The following is a 26,659-nucleotide window of genomic DNA, read 5'->3' as shown; positions in this document are numbered from 1 at the left end:
ATTGATTGGCTCAACTTGGGGCCAGTTCACACTCGGAGCAAATTGGACGGGGAATGTGCCCCATTCCATCAGAGAAAAAGCTCTGTATGTAATTTTTAAATCTCACATGGGATGTTGGTGTCACTGGCTGGGCCCAGCCTTTATTGCCCCTGTCCCTAGTTGCCCCTTGAGAAAGTGGGGGTGAGCTACCTTCTTGAACCGCTGCAGTCCATGTGCTGTGGGTGGACCCACAATGTCCTGAGGGAGAGAATTCCAGGATTTTGACCCAACGACACTGAAGGAATGGCAATATATTTCCAAGTCAGGCTGGTGAGTGGCTTATAGAGTCATAGAGATGTACAGGATGGAAACAGACCCTTCGGTCCAACCTGTCCATGCCGACCAGATATCCCAACCCAATCTAGTCCCACCTGCCAGCACCCGGCCCATATCCCTCCAAACCCTTCCTATTCATATACCCATCCAAATGCCTCTTAAATGTTGCAATTGTACCAGCCTCCACCACATCCTCTGGCAGCTCATTCCATACACGTACCACCCTATGCATGAAAACGTTGCCCCTTAGGTCTCTTTTATATCTTTCCCCTCTCACCCTAAACCTATGCCCTCTAGTTCTGGACTCTCCGACCCCAGAGAAAACACTTTGCCTATTTATACTATCCATGCCCCTCATAATTTTGTAAACCTCTATAAAGTCACCCCTCAGCCTCCGACGCTCCAGGGAAAACAGCCCCAGCCTGTTCAGCCTCTCCCTGTAGCTCAGATCCTCCAACCCTGGCAACATCCTTGCAAATCTTTTGTGTTCCCATGTATCTGCTGCCCTTGCCCTCTGACATGGAAGTGGTCGTGGGATTGGAAGGTGCAGTCTGAGGATCTTTGGTGAATTTCTGCAGGGTATCTTGTAGATAGTACACACTGCTACTACTGAGCATCGGTGGTAGAGGGAGTGGATGTTTGTGGATGTGGGGCCAATCAAGTGGGCTGCTTTGTCCTGGATGGTGTTGAGCTTCTTGAGTGTTGTTGGAGCTGCTCCCATCCAGGCAAGTGGGGAGTATTCCATCACACTCCTGATTTGGGCCTTGTAGATAGTGGACAGGCTGTGGGGAGTCAGGAGGGGAGTTACTCGTTGGAGTATCCCTCGTCACTGACCTGCTCTTGTAGCCACTATGTTTTCTAGTGGGTCCAGCTCAGCTTCTGGTCAATGGCAGCCCCAAGGACATTGATAGTGAGAGATTCAGTGATGGTAACATCATTGAATGTCAAGGGGTGGTGATTAGATTGTCTCTTATTGGAGATGGTCATAGCCCGGCATTTGTGTGGCGTGAATGTTACTTGCCACCTGTCAGTCCAAGCCTGGATATTGTCCAGATCTTGTTGCATTTGAACATGGACTGCTTCAGTATCTCAGGAATTGCGAATGGTGCTGAACATTGTGCAATCATCAATGAATGTCCCCGCTTCTGACCCTGTGATGGAGGGAAGGTCATTGATGAAGCAGGTGAAGATGGTTGGGCCTAGGACACTACCCTGAGGGACTCCTGCCGAGATGTCCTGGAGCTGAGATGACTGATCTCCAACAACCACAACCACCTTCCTGTGTGCCAGGTCTGACTCCAACCACTGGAGAGCTTGCCCTTGATACCCATTGATTCCAGTTTTGCCAGGGCACTTGATGCCACACTCGGTCGAATGCAGCCTTGAGGGCAAGGTCTGTCATTCTCCCCTCCCCGGTATGAAGATATTTCCTCACTTTTTCAATTAAAAGATAAATATTACTTCGCTTAAAGAGTGAAAGGATTCCTCAAATCTCCTGATACTTTTCTCAAAGGATACTGTTGAGTCTAATTTTGTAGTCCAAGGCAAACATGTGACTTTTAGCTGAAATGTTTTTCACTAGTTTTGATGCAGAGAAATGAGCGCTGATTTTAAAACCATGTGACACAGCAACCGGATCACAGTTTCCTTGTGATTTATTTTGTTCACACTTTTAAAATGTTCCTGTCTTCCTATTTGATTTGTATCTCCTGCTTTTCCTTGGTTTTGCCGGCCTTTCGTCATCTGAACCGTGCATCCTGATTCACCTTAAACTGTCTTTCTCTTGACAAATCCTGTTACCGTCCCATCTCCCTGATGGGATTCCATCCCATTTTGCAAACGGCCATCCTTGTCCAATCGGCCAGTGCTGAACCTGAGCGTAAGGATAGGAGGAGGTCATTTAACACGTCCGGTCTGTCCACATCTCCATGGGACCCTGGCTCAACTACAATCTACATCCATCAACTTGCCCATATCCCTTCATACCATTGGGTGTCAAACGTCTCTCAGACTCAGGTTTAACATTTACAATTGATTCAGCATTGTTTGCCCATTTGCGAAAGAGAGTTGCAAACTTCTGTCAATTTTTCTGTGGATCATAGAATGATTGAACCCCTACAGTGTGGACGCAGGCCATTTGGCCCATCACTGACCCTCCGAAGACCATCCCACCCAGACCTATCCACCTTACCCTATCCCTGTAACCCTGCATTTCCCATGGCTAACCCACTCAAGCCTGCACATCCCTGGACACTACGGGACAATTTAGCATGGCCGATCCACCCTAACCTGCACATTCCTGGACACTATGGAGCAATGTAACATGGCCAATCCACCCCTGACCTGTACATCCCTGGGCACTATGGAGCAATTTAGCATGGCCGATCCACCCTAACCTGCACATTCCTGGACACTGCAGGCAATTTAGCATGGCCAATCCACCCTAACCTGCACAGCCCTGGGCACTATGGGCAATTTAGCATGGCCAATCCACCCTAACCTGCATATCCCTAGACACTATGGGGCAATTTAGCATGGCCAATCCACCCTAACCTGCACATCCCTGGACACTATGGGACAATTTAGCATGGCCAATCTACCCTAACCTGCACATCCCTGGACACTATGGGACAATTTAGCATGGCTAATCCACCCTAACCTGCACATCCCTGGACACTATGGGACAATTTAGCATGGCCGATCCACCCTAACCTGCACATCCCATTGCCTCCTCCATCTCCAGACCATAGCAACACGACGGCTGGAGGAAGAGCGCCTCATCTTCTGTCTAGGAACCTTCCAACCACAAGGGATGAACTCAGATTTCTCCAGTTTCCTCATTTTCCCTCCCCCGCACCTTGTCTCAGTCCCAACCCTCGAACTCAGCACCACCTTCCTAACCTGCAATCTTCTTCCTGACCTCTCCGCCCCCACCCCCACTCCGGCCTATCACCCTCACCTTAACCTCCTTCCACCTATCGCATTTCCAACACCCCTGCCCCAAGTCCCTCCTCCCTACCTTTTATCTTAGCCTGCTTGGCACACTTTCCTCATTCCTGAAGAAGGGCTCATGCCCGAAATGTCGATTCTCCTGCTCCTTGGATGCTGCCTGACCTGTTGCGCTTTTCCACCAACACATTTTCATCTCTGATCTCCAGCATCTGCAGTCCTCACTTTCTCCTAGACAATTTAGCGTGGCCAATCCACCCTAACCTGCACATCCCGGGGCACTACGGGACAATTTAGCATGGCCAATCCACCCTAACCTGCACATCCCTGGGCACTATGGGACAATTTAGCATGCCCAATCCACCCTAACCTGCACATCCCTGGGCACTATGGGACAATTTAGCATGGCCAATCCACCCTAACCTACACATCCCTGGACACTATGACTCACTCACTCACTCACTCACACACATACACACACACTAACTCACACACATACACACACACTAACTCACACGCAGACACTCTCTCTCACACACACACTCTCTCTCTCACAAGCACACACACTCTCTCGCACACACACACACTCTCTCGCACACACACACACACACTCTCACACACACACTCTCAAACACACTCTTTCTCACACACACTCTCAGAGACACACACTCTCACACTCTGTCTCGCACACACACACACTCTCACACACACACACTCTCTCACACACACACACACACACTCACTCTCAGACACACACTCTCACACTCTCTCTCTCTCTGACACATACACACACAAACTCTCTCACACACACTCGGGTACGTCAATGAATTTTGATGTAGAGACAAAGAGTTGCCGTTCATTTTTGGTTTGATTAAATTTGTTATTGTCACATGTTTGGAGATACAGTGAAAAGTATTGTTTTGCCTGCTATCCAGGCAAATCATATGTTGCATAAGTCCATCAGGGTAATAGAACAGAATGCAGGATATAGTGTTACAGCTACAGAGAAGGTGCAGAGAAAGATCAACTGTAATATATGAGAGGCCTGTTCATAAGGCGAAAGTGCGGCCTGCAGATGCTGGACATTACAGTCCAGAGTGTGTTGCTGGAAAAGCACAGCAGGTCAGGCAGCATCCAAGGAGCAGGAGAATCAACATCTCGAGCAAAAGCCCTTCATCAGGTCTGTTCATAAACCTGGTAACAGCAGGGAAGAAGCTGTTCTTAAATCTGTTGGTTCGTGTATTCAAACTTCTGTGTCTTTTGCCTGACGGAAGAGGATGGGAGAGAGTGTAACCAGGGTGGGAGGACTCTTTCACATGGCTGGAGGTTGGAGGAACGAGGAAGGACCGAATAGAGTTTTGCCTCTGTCATGGTGTATTGTGCTGTGACTGAGTAAATGCCATGGCTCTTCTGGTGAGATTGAGCAGTTTAGGCTGACAATTCCTGATGAAGGGCTTAAGCCCGAAACGTCAGCCATCCTGCTCCTCGGATGCTGCCTGACCTGCTGTGCTTTTCCAGCAACGCACTCTCGACGCTGTCTGCGGTGTAGGAGACTGAGAGGAGATCTAATTGAAGTATATAAGATTCGAAAGGGGATTGATAAAGTAGACATAGAGAGGAGGTTCCCTCATGTGGGGCAGTCTAGAACGAGAGGTCATTGTGTTAGGATAAGGGGTAGCAGATTTAAAACTGATGAGAAATTGCTACTCTCAAAGGATTGTGAATCTGTGGAATTCGCTCCCGCTAGACTGTGGTGGACACTGGAACACTGCAATTCCTGATGAAGGGCTTTTGCCCGAAATGTCGATTTTCCTGCTCCTCAGATGCTGCCTGACCTGCTAATCTAGATTCTGATCTGCAGTCCTCACTTTTGCCACTGGGATATTAAATAAATTTAAGGAGATGGACAGATATTTAACTAGCAATGGGTTAAAGGATTATGGGGAATGGGCAGGAAAGGGGTTGAGGCCGAGATGAGATCAGCCATGATCGGGAGAGCAGGATTGAGGGGCTGAATAGCTTACTTCTGCTCCTGGTTTTGATGTGGGATCCTGCGATCAGATAGTGCTGTTAACGACTGCTGAATGCAACTGATGTCAAACCTGCATGGACTAGTTTGGGAAAAGGCCTGTGCCCTCTAAGCTGATATCAAAATAGTTGGCTCAGTGTTGAGGGATCCGCTACTCTCATGGTATCCTTTCAGCCGATCAATGCAGGCCACTTTCGAGGTTGATTCAGAGTGATGCAGTTAGTTGTCTCCGATTCAGGAAGGTTGATTCATGTCACCGGTGAGTCGTGCCTGAGCTTTCCTTTGTTCTCTCCTTGCCAAACCTAGTGCCGAGCAGGAAACCGGGAATGCCGCCAAGTCCAACCCTTCCAAAAGGCACCGGGACCGCCTCAATGTGGAATTTGACAACCTGTTGAGGCTCCTACCGACCAGTGAGGACATTGCCGGGCGATTGGACAAACTCTCCATCCTACGCCTCAGCGTCAGCTGCCTTCGCCTGAAAAGATTCTTTGAAGGTAAGAGGAGGGGTGGACTTGTGAGCTGCGAATATGGCAAAGCGATGGCCAACTCCAGCTCGCTCTCTGTTTTCCACGAGGCAAGAGTTTATTCAAAAGTAGCCAAGGCCTCACAGGGGGTTGCCAACACTGCTCGGGCCTATTCCTGGAGATTTCATCACTTGACCTCCCCCTCCCATCGCCCTGTCATCAAACAGCCAGAAAGCAATATAAGCATGAAGGAAAAATAAATAAGATTTTTAAAAAATTGCCTGAAGGAAATTTTCTGCTGGATTTGCTCACAACAAACTTGAGGAGATCAATATTTAATATCTGGCACGTACAGGGCAATTCTGGAGGATTGGCGAGCCCATTTCTACCCAGCAAGCATTACAAGATGGCTGCCTGGACTTTTCATTGAAATCTATATTTTGCCATCTGATTATTGAGTGTAAATATGATTCGTTATTTTCCATCAGAGCAAGGAAACACAGGAACCTTGTAAATATAGTGGCTGCAAGAGCAGGTCTCAAGCTGGGAAACCTTTAGCAAGTAACTCACCTCCTGACTCCCCAAAGCCTGTCCACCATCTCACCTCTCCTTGCTTCTCCACTCACTGACAAAGGAGCAGCACTCCGAAAGCTAGTGCTTCCAAATAAACCTGTGGGACTATAACCCAGTGTTGTGTGCTTTTTAACTTCGTCTACCCCAGTCCAACACCGGCTCCTCCACATTATAAAATCATAGATAAGGTGAATAGCCAAGGTCTTTTCCCCTGGGTTAGGGGGTCCAGAACTAAAGGGCATTGGTTTAAGGTGAGAGGGGAAAGGTTTAAGGGGCAACTTTTTCATACAGAGGGTGGTGCGTGTATGGAATGAGCTGCCAGAGGAAGTGGTGGGAGGCTGGCACAATTACAACATTTAAAAGGCATCTGGATGGGTCTATGAATAGGAAGGGTTTAGAGGGAGATGGGACAAGTGCTGGCAAATGGGACTAGGTCAGTTTAGGAAACCAGGTCAGCATGGACGAGTTGGGCCGAAGGGCCTGTTTCTGTGCTGTACGTCGCTATCCCAGGCAACGATGTGCAAAACTTTCCTTCAGGTAGGCCTGGAGAGTGAATAGCAGTCAGCTATTTGATCACAACAGAGCGTGGTCCCAGCATTCCTATCCGATGAGGTGCAGGCTCCTTTTCAGAAAATGTGTTTTCCTTATTCCCTTCCGATAAAGCACTGGAACCCTTGTGTGCACTGCTGGAACATTCCGGTGTGGGAAGTGTTAAGGCAGCAATTTACCTTTGGTTCTGGGAGTTGGTAAGTGCGTGGTGTGTCAACAAAAGGAGTTGTCACGAGATGTTGCTTTGCGTCAGGCTGCTTGTTTCTCAGACTGAGATTTCTTTGTGTGGTGGAGAGATTTGGAACAGAGATAAAGACGTTTCTTGATCTGTGAATAATGGCATCCCTTAAAGGCAAACGTCCGTCTCTCACCTTTCCAGACGGGCACTGAGTTCCCCCCGGCAACAACAACAACAACTATGGAGAATCTGATAGCACCCAGGCAGCTCCAGACTGGCTTGCCCCCATCCCTGCCTTGCTGCCTCTGTCTGTAAAACACCTCCACATCCCAGTCCTGTCCGTCGTTCCCCAACCCTTCCAGCTCCCCCCTCACTCCCCCACCCCACCTTGCTCTCACATCCCCCCATCCCACCGCCCTCCCCCACTGCCCCATCCCACCTTCCTCCCCATTCCCCCAAACCCACCTCTCTCTCCACTCCCCCACACCCACCTCCGTCCCCATTCCCCCACCACTCCCCCATTTCCCCCATCCCACCTCCCTCCCCATTCCCCCATCCCACCTCCGTCCCCATTCCCCCACACCCACCTCCGTCCCCATTCCCCCACACCCACCTCCCTCTCCATTCCCCCTCCCACACCTCCCGCCCCCATTCCCCCACACCCACCTCCCTCCCCATTCCCACCACACCCACCTCCCTCCCCCATTCCCCCAACCCCCATTCCCCATCCCTACCTCCCTCCCCATTCCCCATCCCTACCTCCCTCCCCATCCAACCTCCCTCCCCATTTCCCCACCACATCCCCATTCCCCAATCCCAACTCCCTCCCCCATTCACCCACACCCACCAACTTCCCCCATTCCCTAACCCCCACCTCCGTCCTCAGTTCCACACACCCACCTCCGTCCCCATTCCCCCACCCCCACCTCCCTTCCCACTCACCCATCCCCACCTCCCCCCCCATTCACCCACCCCCACCACCCTCCCCATTCACCCACCCCCACCACCCTCCCCATTCCCCCAACCCCACCTCCCTCCCCCATTCCCCATCCCCACCTCCGTCCCCCATTCCCCCACCCCCACCTCGCTCCCCATTCCCCCACCTCCCTCCCCCATTCCCCCACCACTTCACCATTCCCCCAACTGACCTCCCTCCCCATTCCCCCACACACACCTCCTTCCCCATTTCCCCACACCCTCCTCTCTCCCCATTCCCCCACACCCACCTCTCTCCCCATTCCCCCATACCCTCCTCTCTCCCCATTCCCCCACACCCTCCTCTCTCCCCATTCCCCCACACCCACCTCCGTCCCCATTCCCCCTCCCCCATTTTCCATCCCCCATTCCCTCAGCACCACCTCCCTCCCCCATTCCATATCCCCACCTCCCTCCCCCATTTCCCATCCCCACCTCCCTCCCCCACACCCACCTCCCTCTCCATTCCCCCACACCCACCTCCCTCCCCATTCCCCCACACCCACCTCCCTCCCCATTCCCCCACACCCACCTCCCTCCCCCATTCCCCCAACCCCACCATCCTCCCCTTTTCCCCCAACCCTACCACCCTCCCCATTCCCCAACCCCCACCTCCCTCACCCATTCCCCCACCCCGACTTCCCTTCCCCGTTCCCTATCCCCACCTCCCTCCCCATTCCCCAACCCCCACCTCCCTCACCCATTCCCCCAACCCCACCTCCCTCCCCCGTTCCCTATCCCCACCTCCCTCCCCATTCCCCCACGCCCACCTCCCTCTCCATTCCCCCACCCCCACCTTCACTCCCCCATCCCCACCTCCCACCCCCATTCCCCCACCCCCACCTCCCTCCGCCATTCCCCCACCACTCTCCCCTATTCCCCCACCACCTCTCCATTGTCCCTCCTCATTCCCCTTCCCCCACCCCACCACCACCTCCCTCTCCCATTCACCCACCCCCCTCCCCATCCCCCTCCCCCATTCACCCTCCCCCACCTCCCTCCATCATTCCCCCAACCCCACCTCCCTCCCCCATTCCCCATCCCCACCACCCACACCCATTCCCCATCCCCACCACCCTCCCCATTCCCCCACACCCACCTCAACCCCCATTCCCCCACACCCATCTCCCACCCCACCCCCACCCCCACCTCCATTACCCCAACCTCACCCCCACCTCCACTTTCCCACCCCCACCTCCCTCACCATTCCCCCACACTCACCTCCCTCCCCATTCCCCCCACCCCACCTGCCTCCCCCATTCCCCAACCCCAACCTCCCTCCGCATTTCCCCCAACCCCACCTCCCCCCCATTCCCCCACACCCACCTCCCTCTCCCATTCCACAACACCCACCTCCCTCCCCCGTTCCCCAACCCCCACCTCCCTCCCCATTCCCCAACCCCTACCTCCCTCCCCATTCCCCAACGTCCACCTCATGCCCACACCCCCATTTCTCCACCCCACCTCCCTCCCCCATTCCCCCACCCCCACCTCCCACCCCCATTCCCCCACCCCACCTCCCTCCGCCATTCCCCCACCACTCTCCCCCATTCCCCCACCACCTCTCCATTGTCCCTCCTCATTCCCCTTCCCCCACCACCACCTCCCTCTCCCATTCCCCCACACCCCCCCTCCCCCATTCCCCCTCCCCCACCTCCCTCCATCATTCCCCCAACTCCACCTCCCTCCCCCATTCCCCATCCCCACCACCCACACCCATTCCCCATCCCCACCACCCTCCCCATTCCCCCACACCCACCTCAACCCCCATTCCCCCACACCCACCTCCCACCCCACCCCCACCCCCACCTCCATTAACCCAACCTCACCCCCACCTCCACTTTCCCACCCCCACCTCCCTCACCATTCCCCCACACTCACCTCCCTCCCCATTCCCCAACCCCAACCTCCCTCCCCATTTCCCCCAACCCCACCTCCCCCCCCATTCCCCCACACCCACCTCCCTCTCCCATTCCACAACACCCACCTCCCTCCCCCATTCCCCAACCCCCACCTCCCTCCCCATTCCCCAACGACCACCTCCTGCCCCTGCCCCCACCCCCATTCCCCCACCCCAATCTCCCTCCCCCATTCCGCCAACCCCACCTCCCTCTCCCATTCCCCAAACCCCACCTCTCTCCCCATCACCCATTCCCCATCCCCACCTCCCTCCCCCATTCCCCCATCCCCACCTCCCTCCCCCATTCCCCCATCCCCACCACCCTCCCCCATTCCCCCTCCCCCACCTCCCTCCCCCATTCCCCCACACCAACCTCTCCTCCACATTCCCCCACACCCACCTCCCTCCCCATTCCCCAACGTCCACCTCCTGCCCCACCCCCATTCCCCCACCCCCACCTCCCTCCCCAATTCCCCCAACCCCACCTCCCTCCCCCATTCCCACATCCCTCCCCATTCCCACATCCCTCCCCATTCCCCCACACCCACCTCCCTCACCATTCCCCCACACCCACCTCCCTCCCCTATTCCCCCAACCCCACCTCCCTCCCCCATTCCCCTTCCCCCAACCCCACCTCCCTCCGTCCCTCATTTTCCAACCCCACCTCGCTCTTCCATTCCCCCAACCCCACCTCCCTCCCCCATTCCCACATCCCTCCCCATTCCCCCACACCCACCTCCCTCCCCATTCCCCCACACCCACCTCCCTCCCCTATTCCCCAACCCCACCTCCCTCCCCCATTCCCCTTCCCCCAACCCCACCTCCCTCCGTCCCTCATTTTCCAACCCCACCTTGCTCTTCCATTCCCCCAACCCCACCTCCCCCCCCATTCCCCCATCCCCACCTCCCTCCCCCATTCCCCCACCACTTCCTCATTTCCCCATCCCACCTCCCTCCCCATTCCCCCACGCCCACCTCCCTCCCCCATTCCCCCACCCCCACCTGCCTCCCCCATTCCCCCAATCCCACCTCCCTCCCCCATTCCGAGTGTGTGTGTGTGTGAGGGAGTGTGCATGTGTGTGTGGGGGAGAGAGTATATGTGTGTGTGGGAGTGTGTGAGAGTGTGTGTGGGTGTGTGTGAGAGAGATAGAGAGTGTGTATGGGGGCGAGTGAGAGAGAGAGAACGTGTGTGTGTGTGTGTATGGAAGTGTGAGAAAGTGTGTGTGTGTGTGAGTGTCTGCGTGAGAGAGAGTGCATGTGTGCGTGTGAGAGAGAGAGTGAGAGAGGGAATGTGTATATGTGTGTGTGAGAGAGAGTGTATGTGTGTTTGTGACTGTGTGTGAGAGAGTGTATGTGTGTGTGTAAGCAAGAGTGTGTGTGTATGAGAGAGAGTATGCGAGAGCATGTTTGTGTGTAAATGAGAGAGAGTGTGAGAGTTTGTGTGTGAGAGAGTGATTGATTGTGTGTGTGTGTATGGGAGAGTGTATGTGTGAGAGTGTCCATGTGTGTGTATGTGGGAGTGTGTGTGTCTGTGAGAGAGAGAGTGTGTGTGTGTGTATGTGTGAGTGTGAGAGAGTGTGTGTGTATGTGTGAGTGTGAGAAAGAGAGTGTGTGTGTGTATATGTGGGAATGTGTGTGTGTGTTGGAGTGTGAGAGAGAGAGTGTGTGTGTGTGGAAGTGTGCAAGAGAGTGTATGTGTGTGAGAGTGAGTGTGTATTGGTGTGTGTGAGAGAGCATGTTTGTGTGAGAGAACATGTCTGTGTGTGTGAGAGAGAGTGTGTCTATGTGTGTGTGTGTGTGAGTGAGTGTGTATTTGTGTGTGTGAGAGTGTGTCTGTGTGTGTGAGAGAGTGTGTCTGTGTGTGTGAGAGTGAGTGTGTATTTGTGTGTGTGTGTGTATTTGTGTGTGTGAGAGTGTGTCTGTGTGTGTGAGAGTGTGTCTGTGTGTGTGAGAGCGTGTCTGTGTGTGAGAGTGTGTATATTTGTGTGTGTGAGAGAGCGTGTGTGTGTGCGAGAGAGAGCGTGAGTGTGTGTGAGAGAGCGTGTCTGTGTATGTGTGAGAGTGAGTGTGTATTTGTGAGAGTGAGTGTGTATTTGTGTGTGTGAGAGTGTGTCTGTGTGTGTGAGAGCGTGTCTGTGTGTGAGTGTGTATATTTGTGTGTGTGAGAGAGCGTGTGTGTGTGCGAGAGAGAGCGTGAGTGTGTGAGAGAGAGCGTGTCTGTGTATGTGTGAGAGTGAGTGTGTATTTGTGTGTGTGAGAGTGTGTGTGTGTGAGAGCGTGAGTGTGTGAGAGAGAGCGTGTCTGTGTATGTGTGAGAGTGAGTGTGTATTTGTGTGTGTGAGAGTGTGTGTGTGTGAGAGCGTGTGTGTGTGAGAGCGTGTCTGTGTGTGTGTGTGTGTGAGAGCGTGTGTGTGTGTGAGAGCGTGTCTCTGTGTGAGAGAGCGTGTCTGTGTGTGTGAGAGAGAGCGTGTCTCTGTGTGAGAGAGCGTGTCTGTGTGTGTGTGTGTGAGTATGTCTCTGTGTGTGTGAGAGAGCGTGTCTGTGTGAGAGTGAGTGTGTATTTGTGTGTGTGAGAGAGCGTGTCTCTGTGTGTGTGAGAAAGCATGTGTGAGTGTGTATTTGTGTGTGTGAGAGAGCGTGTCTGTGCATGTGAGAGTGAGTGTGTATTTGTGTGTGTGAGTGAGTGTGTCTCTGTGTGTGTGAGAAAGCGTGTGTGCGTGTGACTGAGTGTGTGTACTTGTGTGTGTGAGAGTGAATGTGTATTTGTGCGTGAGAGAGCGTGTCTCTGTGTGTGTGAGAAAGTGAGTGTGAGTGAGTGTGTATTTGTGTGTGAGAGATCGTGTCTGTGTGTGAGAGTGAGTGTGTATTTGTGTGTGTGAGAGAGCGTGCGTGTGTGTGAGAGAGCGTGTGTGTGTGTGTGTGAGAGAGATCGTGTGTGTGAGAGAGTGAGTGTGTATTTGTGTGTGTGTGAGAGAGATCGTGTGTGTGAGAGAGTGAGTGTGTATTTGTGTGTGTGAGAGAGCGTGTGTGTGTGTGAGTGAGTGTGTATTTGTGTGTGTGAGAGAGCGTGTGTGTGTGAGAGTGAGTGTATATTTGTGTGTGTGTGAGAGCGTGTGTGTGTGTGAGAGAGTGTGTATTTGTGTGAGTGAGTGTGTATTTGTGTGTGAGAGTGAGTGTGTATTTGTGTGTGTGAGTGAGTGTGTATTTGTGTGTGAGAGTGAGTGTGTATTTGTGTGTGTGAGAGTGTGTGTGTGTGTGAGTGTGTGTGTGAGAGCGTGTGTGTGTGTGTGTGTGTGAGAGCGTGTGTGTGTGTGAGAGAGCGTGTGTGCGTGAGTGTGTATTTGTGTGTGAGAGAGTGTGTGTGCGTGAGTGTGTATTTGTGTGTGAGAGAGTGTGTGTGAGTGAGTGTGTATTTGTGTGTGTGTGAGAGCGTGTGTGTGTGAGTGAGTGTGTATTTGTGTGTGAGTGAGTGTGTATTTGTGTGTGTGAGAGTGTGTGTGTGTGTGTATTTGTGTGGGTGTGTATTTGTGTGTGTGAGAGTGTGTGTGTGTGTATTTGTGTGTGTGTGTGTCTGTGTGAGAGTGAGTGTGTATTTGTGTGTGTGTATTTGTGTGTGTGTGTGTCTGTGTGAGAGTGAGTGTGTATTTGTGTGTGAGAGAGTGTGTGTGTGTGTGTGAGAGTGAGTATGTATTTGTGTGTGTGAGAGTGTGTGTGTGAGAGTGTGTGTGTGTGAGTGAGTGTGTATTTGTGTGTGTGTGTGAGTGAGTGTGTATTTGTGTGTGTGTGAGAGTGAGTGTGTATTTGTGTGTGTGAGAGTGTGTGTGTGTGTGAGAGTGAGTGTGTATTTGTGTGTGTGAGAGTGTGTGTGTGTGTGAGAGTGAGTATGTATTTGTGTGTGTGAGAGTGAGTATGTATTTGTGTGTGTGAGAGAGTGTGTGTGTGTGAGTGTGTGTGTGTGTGTGAGAGTGAGTGTGTATTTGTGTGTGTGAGAGAGTGTGTGTGTGTGTGACTGAGTGTGTATTTGTGTGTGTGAGAGAGTGTGTGTGTGTGTGTGTGTGTGTGAGAGCGTGTAAGCTTGTTTCTGGGAGCTCCTGCCCCCCTATGTGACACTGTGTGGTCTATCTGGGGTTCCTCACTGTTCCCTGTTTCTCACATCCATTCTGTCTGGTTGGTTGGAAAGATTTGCTTCAAACTGGACTCCCCATTTTTTCAGTCGGTATTATTTAGCCTTTCGTGCCAAAGCCTGCTTTGGATGGCTGCCAGCGATTGTTAATGGCAGCTTGAGGAATGTAGGGGCCAATTTGTTTGTGCTGATAGAGTTCATCAGTGATATCTTGTGACAGATTATCTCCAGCATTTAGTTGTGTGCCTTTCCCTATTTGTTTCAGCTGGTTTTGTTTTGCCTCTAAGTTGCCCAACAACTACCCACGCACAACTTCAGCAGGAATTGTTGTAATCGGGCGATTGTAATCGGGAACTTGACCTGACTTATTTGCTCTCACCTCAAGCACGGAGTTAGTGGGACTGACAAATTTCCTCAGGGCCATCTCAGTAAATTTAGCTCTGTCAAACCTGGGGCCTACCTGGTTGGTGTGTACGTGTGTATGTGTGAGAGAGAGAGACCAGGAAAGCTTTCCTCCTTTAGAAACCCTGATAGACTCTGCCTCTGTCGTTCTCGAAAGGCAGTGCAGAAAAGGTTTGCTCATGTCCTCTCTGGTCTGTCAATCGATCACTTCAAATCTGTGTCCCTCTGCTTCTCAATCTTTCCGTCAATTAGGAACAATTTCTCACTATCCACTCTGTTCAGACCCCTCATGGTTTTGAACACCTCTCCAAAATCTCTGCTTGAATCTTCTCTTGCCAGCTTTTCCAATCCTCACCGCTGCACGTGCTCATAGAGACGTATAGCACAGAAATAGACCCTTCGGTCCAACTCGTCCATGCTGACCAGGTAGCCTAACCTAATCTAATCCCCATTTGCCAGCACTTGGCCCATATCCCTCTCTCGGAAATCTTTTCTGCGCCGCTTCCTAGGCCTTCCCATCCTTTGTTTACCCCCTATCCTGACAACAGCTCTGGGCTGTGGTTGTCCTACCCTCTGGTACCCCACTCGAGGGAAATCATTGTGTGAAGTTCAGAAGGTCCAACCAAACTGCTCTGTAGCAGCAGCCTAACTATGCCTGCTCTCCCTCCAGGGCCCTGTAACAGAACGGTAATGTCACTGGCTTAATAATCCATCAAAAGGGCCCCTCTTTCCACCAATGGCAGCTGATAGAATTTAAATTCAATCAATACATCCCCCTCCATATCATTAGCACTGACCAGAAACTCAACTGGCCTCAATACAGAAACAGTGGCTACAAGAGCAGCTCAGAGGCTAGGAATACAGAGGTGAGTAACTCACCTCCTGACTTCCCACAGCCTCTCCACCATCCAGGAGAAAGTTATGACTGCAGATGCTGGAGATCAGAGTTGAGAGTGTGGTGCTGGAAAAGCACAGCAGGTCAGGCAGCATCGCAGGAGCAGGAGATAGCCCTCCTGATGAAGGGCTTTTGCCTGAAACGTCGACTCCCCTGCTCCTCAGATGCTGCCTGACCTGCTGTGCTTCTCCAGCACCACACTCTCGACCCTGTCCCACCATCTACAAGGCCCAACTCAGGAGTGTGATGGGATACTCCCCACTTGCCTGGATGGGGGCAGCTCCAACAACACTCAAGAAGCTCGACACCATCCAGAACAAAGCAGCTCCCGCTGGATTGGCATCACATCCACAAATATTCACTCCCCCCCCCCCCCCCCCCCCACCGACGCTCAGTAGCAGCAGTGTGTACTATCTACAAGATACACTGCCAAAATTCACCAAAGATCCTCAGGCAGCACCTTCCAAGCCCAGGACCATTTCCATCTAGAAGGACAAGGGCAGCAGGTACATGGGAACCCCACCCCCTGCAAGTTCCCCTCCAAGCCACTCACCATCCTGGAAATCTGTCGCCGTTCCTTCAGTGTCACTGGGTCAAAATCCTGGAATTCCCTCCCTAAGGGCATTGTGGGTCTACCTACAGCACATGGACTGCAGCAGTTCAACAAGGCAGCTCACCCCCACCTTCTCAAGGGGGCAACTAGCGACGGGGGCAATAAATCCTGGGCCCAGCCAGTGACACCCACACTCCCACAAGTGAATTTTTAAAAAGTGAAAGTTAGTCGTGGTAATGGTGGCCATAAAGCTATCATGGGTTGCCATTTGCAAAATAAAAAATCTGGTTCCCTGGTGGCCTTCTCAGGGAGGGGAAATCTGCTGTTGTTACCTAGTCAGGCCTCCGCGTGACTCCAGACCCCCGGTGATGTGACTGACTCTGAAAGGGCTGAGCGAGCCCCTCAGTTCAAGGGTGAATTGTGATGGGCAGTAAATGTTGGCCTCACGCATGTTAACCACCTCCCATAAAAGAATCCATTTAAAACGAATTCTGCTGGAATGAATCCCTTGGAGAGGTATGCAGTATTGTTCAGTATTGAGGCAGTGGCACCTTCTTGTTATATATTCATGTTCTGGAGTCATGTAAAGCAAGTTTTGTATCAACCTTTCCCTCATTTGAAACAAGTGTTCTCATGCTCAGTAATTCGCTCAGTGTTGAACACCCCCAGACCCCCCCATCTGTAATGCTTTCCATCAATGTTTGTTGAGACAAACTTTAATAAATGTCTTTGGCTTCACTAGAATCAATGTCAATTCATTCTGTCACGTGGTTAGGAACTTATTTACAGTACCAAAGTGCCCAGCTAAAGCCATGCCCAATTTTTCACTGAGACCCACTTGACAAATGTCACAGGATATGTCTTTAAAATCCAACGATACTGAACCATTTCATAACTGCAAAGTCTTACATCAAGGAAGACTCATACCCAGACTGCGAAAAGCACGAGTTGCCTTTGGGTAATAGATTGGCAGCAGCAAAGGCATACTGAGCACGGTGCCATTCTCTGGGATGTTTTAAGCCTTCTATCCTTCACTCCCCACACCCCATCCGCTCCCCATGCTCCCATAACAACTCCCTGTCAACCCATACCTGCCACCCACTCTCATGGCCCCTTCCAGCCCTCATGTCAGCCACCCCTGTGGTCTTTAACAGCCCCCTTGCCAACTCATGTCCTCAACCCACCACCTTCATACCCTCCAGTGCCAACACACAGCCCTTCCAATGCCCATTCACTGAGTATACGTTGTATACAGAACCAATGAACACTAATGGTAACAATAAGGTGAAACACAAACGTTCATAATCTTTGAAATCAAAGACACAAACCTCGAAAAGTATTGATCAACCAGACCGTTAAAGTGTCAACAGCAGCAACCTTAATCACTGGACTCCTTTTAATCCCGTGCAAACAAACTCTGAGAGACTGGCAACAGCAATCACAGAAAAACACACTTATTGGAACCACCTGAAGGTTTTAGCCAAGTTCCCTGTCACTATGTAAGCAAACTCACCCACAATCCTTTTTATCCGAGTCTGGGCTCTCGGCTTGGAGCAGAATCATAGCATGGACCCGTTGGGCTGAATGGCCTCTTTCTATGCTGTAAGTATTTTGTAATACTTGTAATCTGAGGCGTCATCTTGAGTTGGCACCATCAGTGACCTTTCGAAATTTTGACCTGAATTGAGCTTGATTTCGGCAAATTAATCGGCACGAACAATTACGTGGAAAATAAATGAGTGGGAGTGATTTGGAGTGGTCTCCTCCTGACTGAAAATTCTGTGATTCTCATTTCGCAAAAGGGCAAGTGATCCACTGAGATGGTGCTGATATTGCTGTCAGACACCCACCAGTGTGGAATCCAATTGCATGGAGTCTCTTCCCTCACCTTGGTAGCCTTTTGTATCCTCCTAACGCGATCAGGGATATCAGTTTGTTTGGGATCCATCAACCATCGCCGAGTGATCAGGTCATGTACTTAAAGAAAGGCAGCTTCCTTAACTGCTCTTGTGAAGGTGGTTGTGAGCTGTCGACTTAATACATATTCGGACCGATTGGTCCAAATTGTGAATTATCGCAGTTCATTCCAGCTTCTCCTCATCTATATCTCTCATTACAACCCTCCCTTTTCCTTCTCCGTTGCAATCCTTGTCGAGATAGTGTGTTGCTGGAAAAGCACAGCCGGTCAGGCAGCATTCGAGGGGCAGGAGAATCGACGTTTTGGGCATAAGCCCTTCATCAGAATGTTGGGGAAGGGGACTGGGAGATAAATGGGAGGCAAGGTGGGGATGGGGGGGAAGGTAGCTGGAACGGCGATAGGCAGACGAAGGTTGGCGGGGTGATGGTGATAGCTTGGAGGGGAGGCTGGAGGGGATAGATAGGAAGGAAGATGGACAGGTAGGACAGTTCAAGAGGGTGGTGCGAGTTGGAGGGTTGGTTAGCTCAGTTGGTTAAAGCGTGGTGCTAGTAATGCCAAGGTTGTGGGTTCAATTCCCACATTATTTACCTTATCCATGCCCCCCTCCCCCCATCATAATCCTTGTCTAGTTTCCCCTTCAACGTATCTATGTTATTCACGTCAACCACTCCCTGTGTCCATGTGCTGTAGGTACACCCACAGTGCTGTTAGGGAGGGAGATTAGAGTGGTGCTGGAAAAGCACAGTACGTCAGGCAGCATCCGAGAAGCAGGAAAATAAACGTTTCGGGCAAAAGCCCTTCATCAGGAATGAGGCTGGGAGCCTCGGGGGTGGAGAGATAAATGGGAGGGGGTGGGGCTGGGGGAAGGTAGCTGAGAGCACAGGTGGGGGTGAAGGTGATAGGTCGGAGAGGAGGGTGGAGCTGATAGGTGGGAAGGGAGACAGACAGGTGGGACAGGTCATGAGGACGGTGCTGAGCTGGAAGGTTGGAACTGGGGTAAGGTGGGGGGAAGGGCAAGTGAGGAAACTGGTGAAGTCTCGGGAGTTCCATAACTTTGACCCAGTTGGAGAAATTTTGCAGGTTTGGCAGCATCTGTGGAGAGAGAGAAACGGTGTTCATCTTTTGATCAGGTGTGACACTTCTTCAGAACCAGGACATGTGGGGTTTGGAGGGGAACGTGCAGTCGGTAGTGTGCCCGTGCGCCTCTTGTCCTGTTGGTGGTGGGTTTGGAAGGTGCTGTCTCAGGAACCCTGGTGAGTTGCTGCATGCTATCTGCGAGTTGGTGCAGCCCACTGCACAATGCATTTAGGGGGCAGGGAGTGAATGTTGAGGGCACCGGATGGAGTGCCAACCAAGTGGATTGCTTTGTCCTTGACTTAACGGAAGATGAGCTGAATGAGGCTGCATCGTGACCCCCATGGGCGACAGATGTTTACAGTGAGTTTGGCTGAGTGAAGCCCCATGAAGTCCACCTGCATTTCAAAAACTACGCCCCCCACCCAAGCCATTTGGCACATCCCTGATTCAGTTTGGTGACCTTTGACCTCACTACCATCTGGTCTTTACCCAAGCAGGTTCCTTTTTTAAAATCACTTGGACGCAACGTTCTGAAGAGAGGTTCACGTTCAAAAATAGAAAGAGCAAAATGTGAGGCGTGAAACGATTCAGAAGAGAATTGAACCTTTTAACCCATTACTCAGAACTTCCATTTTCAAATCTGCTGTTGACCTTGCTTTTCTCCCAGCTGTAAATTTGTATTCCTCGCTCAGTTCTCTCATCCTACCATCTTTGTGCGGTATGATCTGCACGCAAAACAAAACTTTTCACTGTACTGAGGTACAAATAATCAAATCAAATCAAACGAATGGAGTTGCCAGTTGTAGAATGTCCCTGCCCTACTTTGATGGATCACCTCATCTGTGGGCCCGCATCAAAACAGGAGTGAACAGGCTTCCTCAGGCAGAGTTTCCGACAGAGGGGCAAAGAAATCAATTGCTCAGAGCTCGTGCCAGTTACTTTGGCAGCTATCTCACCACAACATCCTGGAAACTGTCAGAGGCCTGGCATATGTCACCTTGACTACCAGCTACTTTATTGTAGTAACCACACCAAAGAACAGAAGATAGCATATCTGCATCAACGGTTTGTCAGAAATTCTCCACTTCACTCAACAAAGGCAGAATCAAATCTTCGACATCCTGCACTCACTTGATGTTCAATGATGTTACCATCACCGACCCCCCTCCTACTACTATCAACGTACCATTGACCAGAAACTGAGCTGGAATCACCACATAGACACATTGGCTGCAGGTCAGAGGCTAGGCATCCTGAGTGATTAACTCGCCTCCTGACTCTCCAAAGCGTGTCCACCTTCTACAAGGCCCAAGTCAGGAGTGTGATGGAATACAGCCCACTTGCCTGGATGGGGGCAGCTCCAACAACACTCAAGAAGCTGGCCACCATCCAGGACAAAGCAGCCCCCGTTTGATTGGCACCACATCCACAAACATCCACTCCCCAACCGACACTCAGTAGCAGCAGTGTGTACTATCTACAAGGTGCACTGCAGAGATTCACCAAAGATCCTCAGGCAGCACCTTCCAAACCCAGGACCACTTCCATCTCGAAGGACAAGGGCAGCAGATACATGGGAACACCACCCCCTGCAAGTTCCCCTCCAAGCCACCACCATCCTGACATGGAAATATATCGCCATTCCTTCACTGTCACTGGGTCAGAATCCTGAAATTCCCTCCCTAGGGGCATTGTGGGTCAACCTACAGCACATGGACTGCAGTGGTTCAAGAAGGCAGCTCACCCCCACCTTCTCAAGGGGGCAACTAGGGACAGGGCAGTAATGGCTGGCCCAGCCAGGGGGTGCCCATGTCCCATGAAAGAATGAACAAGAAAAGATGGGAATACCACTGGACGAAAAAGACTTGAGATTGGCCATTGCATTTTTGACTCCGTTGGAGTGTGACTGCTCCTTTTGTGTTGAAGTTTGGACTTGTATCCAAACTGAATAAGCTGTTGAAGCCTGGGTCACAGTTGATCTTGCTCCATGACTTTGGTTTCTCTTGTCGGTTTGCATTGCATTTCCTAACTTTGGAAGACACCCTTTCCTTAGCCTTGCCTGTTTGGACTTGGCGGTCTGTCTGTGTCTGGGATGGGGAGGGGCGGGGGGGCGGTTTCATGCCCCGAATTAGCCCCTGTCGTTAGTTCCTCAGCTGTCGACAGCACGGGCCCAGTGACTCACCAGGGGGCAGGGGGAACTTTCGAGAGTGACTCAACTCAAACTCCTGATGGTACCCCTCGCTACCTGAAGAAGGAGCAGCGTTCCGAAAGCTTGTGATTTCAAATAAACCTGTTGGACCATAACCTGGTGTTGTATGGTTTTCAACTGAATGAATTGGCACAGCCAGTTTCACACTGACCTTCGTGGGCTAAGTGGGAGTGTTGGTACGAAAACCAATTGTGAAGAACAATGGTTGAGCCTCAGTGGAGACACTGGGTCCAACCCTCCAGCTGAGGTCTAACAAGGGTCTTGTACAAGTTCAACATCACCTCCCAGCTCTTGTTCTCTATGTCCCTATTAATAAAGCTGAGTTTATAAAATAGCAAGTCTAACAAATCAAGTCTGCTAACAGGTAAACACCTTCAGCAGCAGAACCTGTGCCAACTCCACGTGCCTGGCCTTATTTACTTCATGCGTTTGTGTTTTGTGTGCCCCCCCTCCCCCATAAGATGGAGTATGCCTTACAAACGTACTGCCGATTGGAGGATTGTGTCCAGTTGTGGGCCTCACACTATAGGAAAGATGTGAACACATTGGAGAGGGAGAGGGCAGAAGGGATTTACCAGAATGGTTCCAGGGATGAGAAACTTTAGTGAGGAGGAGAGATTGAATTGAATTGAATTTATTGTCACGTGTACCGAGACACAGTGAAAAGCTTTGTCTTGCGAGCAATACAGGCAGGTCACATAGTTAAGTAGCATAGATAAGTAAATAATAGGTAAACAGCGGCAAAAAACAAAACACAGGTACAGGTGAACGTTAAGAGTTTGTGAGTCCATTCAGTATTCTAACAACAGTAGGGTAGTAACTGTTTCGAAACCGGCTGGTGTGTGTGTTCAGGCTTCTGTACCTTCTCCCCGATGGTAGAGGTTGTAGAAAAACATTGCCGGGGTGGGATGGATCTTTGAGAATGCTGGCGGCCTTTCCTTGACAGCGGGCCTGGTAGATGGATTCTATAGATGGGAGATTGGCCTTTGTGATTGTCTGGGCCGGGTTCACCACTCTCTGTAACCGTCTCCGATCTTGAATGGTACAGCTGCCATACCAGGTAGTGATACATCCAGACAGAATGCTCTCGATGGCACACCTATAAAAGTTGGGACTGTTCTCCCGGGAGAGAAGAAGGCTGAGAGGGAGATCTGAGAGAGGGTTTCAATATCATGGGGGGAGGGGCTGGACAGAGTAGATCGGGAGAAGCTGTTCCCACATGGAAAAGGAACAGGAACGAGAGGGACAGAGATTGAAGGGGATGAAGTGAGGGGGAGGTGAGGAAAACCTTTCTCCCCCAGCAAGTAGTTAGGGTCTGGAATGTACTGCCTGGGAATGTGGGGGAGGCAGGTTCCATTGAGGCATTCACACGGGACACAGAAACTGGGAGCAGGAGGAAGCCATTTGGCCCTTTGACCCTGTTTCCCCCACCCAATCTGATCCCAGCTGATCATCCAACTCATTCTCCTGTTCCCACTTTCTCCCCCATCCCCTTTAATCCCTTTAGCCCTCGGAACATTGGATCAGGTATTAGATGATTATGATATTATTTATTCAGATAAAAATAATGTGCAAGGCTATGGGGATAAACCAGGAGATGGGCACGAGGCAATGATGCTCATTTAACAAGCTGGTGCAGATACGATGGGCTGAATGGCCTCTATCTGCACTGTACCACTTCAGTGAGTCTGTGATTTGGTTTTGAACAAGCTTAATAGTTTGCTCGTTAACGTTTTTTCATGAAGTATGCCATATTCCTAATCTAAGTCTAGTAATCGATTAGTCATCCCGGTGTTGGACTGGGGGTGGACAAGGTCAGAAGTCACGCGACACCAGTTATAGTCCGATGGGTTTAATTGAGTTGACAAGCTTCTGGAGCGCTGCTCCTTTGTCAATTCAGTCGTCTGTTTGGAAGAAAGCAGAGGTCCTACTCAAATACAGTAAGGTGGAGGTCTGTGTCCCGTTGTTGGAACAGAAATAAAGGGACAAGTTGTAATCAGTGCTATTTGTTTTGTTCTCTTGTCTGTTCTGCTGGTGCAGCCTGGTCCTTTAGTCATCAATAAACACGAATGCAGATAGGTCGCCCATTCCCCTCGACAGTACAGTGTACTGGAAGAGTATTCCATTATCCTGTTGCCACCATTATTCCTATTCCGGCCTGCCCTATTAATCTCCATTACTCCAAAAGCAAAATGGGTCAGACACTAAAAATCCAAAACTGAGAACAGAAAATGCTAGAAATACTCAGCAGACTGGTCAGCACCAATTTAGCGAGAAACCGATATAATGTTTCCACTCGATGGCCCTTCGTCAGCATGGCAACAAGCTAAGGGATTTGGCAGGTTTTAGACAAGGGCAGAGGGAGAGGAAATGTTAGGTGGAAGTGAGTGGCTGTGGGGATGGTAAACAGAAAGGTTCAGATTAGGATTATCACAAGTGTAAGAGTGTGGTAGGCAGGAGAGCTTATATAAGAATAGGATGATTTTGGCTTTGATGCTTTCATGGGGATGTAGGTGTCGCTGGCTGGGCCCAGTATCTATTGCCCCATCCCTAGTTGCCCCTTGAGCAGGTTAGGGTGAGCTGCCTTCTTGAACCGCTGCAGTCCACCTGCTGTGGGTTGACCCACAATGCCCTTTAGGGAGGGAATGCCAGGATTTTGACCCAGCGACACTGAAGGAACAGTGAGGGTCAGGATGGTGAGTGGCTTGGAGAGGAACTTGCAGGGGGTGGTGTTCCCGTGTAGCTGCTGCCCTTGTCCTTCTGGGGTTTGAAAGGTACTGTTGAAGGATGGCAATTGGGCAAGTGCAAAATGAAAATGATTGGTCTGGAAGGAGTGGAAAGAGCAAAACCAGGTACCAAAAACTGCTTTCTGTAAAAGGCTCAGTGGGAACAAACCTTACCTCATCACTTGTTCTGCTGAGTTGTCTCTTCAGGTATAGATGTGGGGAACCAGGTTTCCCAGTGGAATGAGTGAGAAAAGATGAACTGGAACAGAAAAGAAACAGTTGTCTGGGAGTCTGTCAAATCTCTGGTGAAAATGGTGCAGCTGGTGGAGTTTGAATTTGACAGACTGGCAGCCATTTTGCTTCAGTGAAACATTGGACTGTTTTTCCAGAGCATGCACTGAAAATGATGGAGAGCTTGCCCTTATTGAGCACACCATATACCCTCCTACCCAGAGTCATGTGATCTCTGGGAAGAGGTGGAAAAGTGAATGAAGTCAGCTTAATTCAGGAAAGAAGACTGGAAGGTTTGCCCCCTCCCCTCCTCCCCTGAGGTCATCAAAATTCAGGCCCCTGCTTTGAGTCACACATCCAAGTCTGACTTGAAGGACTACAGATGATGCTACAAGAATGGTGGTGGAGAGGTTGGGTAAGATTATACCAGCGGGGTTCTAACCTGTGCCATGGGCAGTCACTCGGGATTTTCCATGCCAATTAGTGGCCAGCGGGCAGGCTTACCATCCAAATAAAGTCAACAGGCAAGCTATTGAAGCTACAGCCCAATCAGAGGCCTTCCAGTTTACACAAAGCAGCAGGGTGCCACAGATAAATGAGGATGACAGCACTTCAAAATGGAGGCTCCGTTTAGGGGCGATGATGATCAAGTGGTCATGTGACGGGCGGGTGGCCTAGATGCCCAGGTTAATGCCATCGGGACAGGGATTTAAGCCCCATTACAGCAGCTGGTGGAGTTTGAGTTCAGTGAATAAAAAATCCAGAACTGAAAGCTAATCTCAGTCATGGTGACCATGGCAACAATCATAAATTGTTGTAAAACCCCATTCTTTAGTGAAAGAAATCTGTCATCATTACCTGATCCAGCTTACATGTGACTCCTGAGCCACAGCAATGTGGTTGACTCGTAATCACCCTCTGAAATGGCCCAGCAAGCCTCTCAGTTCATGGGTAATTAGGCATGTGCAACAGATGCTGGATCCCCACATCCCATGAAAGAATAAAATAAAACCACTCAACATTTTCAAACGTTAGCTTAAAAATAAACCTCTGCAGACTAGCCACCACCATGAGGTGGGTGTCCACAGCACAGCCTGCAGTTGCTCATACACCCAGACATGCTAGGAGTGCTTTGAGGCCTACTTAAAAGACCACCCTTTGCACTGTTGGAAAGCTTCCTCCACGATGCTGTCGCCCACTGTTACCCTTGGGAACCTGGAGGGAAATAGGCCTTCATTGGATTGAGCAGCTAGCTTGAATGGCCTAACCTCACATGGGATAAAGGCTACAGAACTGGAGAGCCAGCTATTGGTGCTAAGTTTAACACCCGGCCTTGATCGGGGCCCAAACGCCAGCCTCTCGAGTACGCATTGGCCCTGATTGTTCTTTGTCATTTAGCGGTTGTAATGGGGCCTGTTGCCAAGCGAAAGATGAAGAGCAAGCTTCAGAGGCCTCTACTGGCAACAGGCCCAAGATATTCACCATGTATGGCCTCCAAACACGAAGAAAGGTTATTACATGAATGAGTCTGGTTAGAAGTTTTTTTCTTTAGAAACAGAAAGATTGAGGAATATTTCCGACAGCAGAAGGGAGTTAACTGTGACTCAATAGCTGTCACGCGATGCAGAAATTTCCATTATCTGCACTTCTAAGTTTTACTAGATTTCAGAGTGAAAAGTGAATTTTTCTTTTCTGGTGAGTCATGGGGCTATGTCCTGGTTTTACCACAAAAAATAACGACTAAAGTTCAGCCTTGTCATGCCGATACTAAGTAGCTGTGATTGCTGAAGCCAGGGGAAAACCTCAGGCTTAACCACACACCAGTTTATCACGCTATTCAATATTAACCGGAAGCTGGAAGAGAGATGGGTGAGACACCTCCTACAGTATGGGGGCCAGTGCTGCTCTTGAAAGAAAACAATGTTTGATTCAGGCATGATGGCTGACTCAGGGTTTCCCTATTCTATCACAACTATTTGAAAACAATTCTTGTCTATGGGATTGAACAAGAACCAACATAGACTCACACAGCATGGAAACGACCCTTCAGCCCAACGCGTCTATGCCAACCCGGCTTCGCCAACTAAACTAGGCCTATAATGCCCCAAACCCTTTCCTATTCAAGTACCTGTCCAAATATCTTTTAAATGTTATAACTGTACCTGCATTCACTGCTTCCTCTGGCAATTCATTCCACACACGAACCACCCTCTGTGTGAAAGAAAATTGCCCCTCAGGTCCCTTTTAAAATTTTCCCCTTGTCACCTTAAAATTATGTCCTCTTTTTTGGACTTCCCCACCCCAGGGAAAAGACCTTTGCTATTCACCCTATCCATGCCCTTCATGATTTTATAAACCTCTATAAGGCCTCGCCTCAGCTTTCTAGGCTCCAGTGAAAAAAGTCCCAGCCTATCCAGCCTCTCATTACAACTCAAACTCTCCAGTCCCGGTAATATCCAGGTACATCTTTTCTACACCTTTTCTATGCCTTCAACCCTGGCAGTGGCAATGTGGCCTGCAGAAGTTAAAATGGCTCTGGCGATATTCAGTGTATGTATTCACCTTCTCTGCGTGGTTGATTAACACTGTTTTC

The 26,659-nt window shown here is 50.6% G+C and overlaps 1 protein-coding gene and 1 non-coding gene across 5 annotated transcripts in view; both read left to right on the top strand.

Moving 5' to 3' along the window:
• The window catches only part of LOC122543255 (aryl hydrocarbon receptor-like), a 126,637-nt gene that overhangs the window by 41,376 nt on the left and 58,602 nt on the right, over positions 1 to 26,659 (top strand). For all 4 annotated transcript variants that reach the window (XR_015755727.1, XM_087985534.1, XM_087985533.1 and 1 more), the window contains exon 2: positions 5,600 to 5,787. Coding sequence is in view for 3 of the 4 variants with exons in the window: in XM_087985534.1 (XP_087841660.1) it covers positions 5,600 to 5,787 (188 nt within the window). In the remaining variant the exon portion in view is untranslated. The remainder of the gene's footprint in view (positions 1 to 5,599; positions 5,788 to 26,659) is intronic.
• trnat-agu (transfer RNA threonine (anticodon AGU)) lies at positions 18,337 to 18,410 on the top strand. Its single transcript has one exon. It is a non-coding gene; the product is annotated as a tRNA-Thr (tRNA).

This window comes from Chiloscyllium plagiosum, unplaced genomic scaffold (genome assembly GCF_037043375.1).
Source record: "Chiloscyllium plagiosum isolate Xiang-an unplaced genomic scaffold, Cpla_swu_hap1 HiC_scaffold_53X, whole genome shotgun sequence".
In the NCBI taxonomy this organism is placed as follows: Eukaryota; Metazoa; Chordata; class Chondrichthyes; order Orectolobiformes; family Hemiscylliidae; genus Chiloscyllium; species Chiloscyllium plagiosum.
This window is presented reverse-complemented; position numbering and strand designations above follow the sequence as displayed.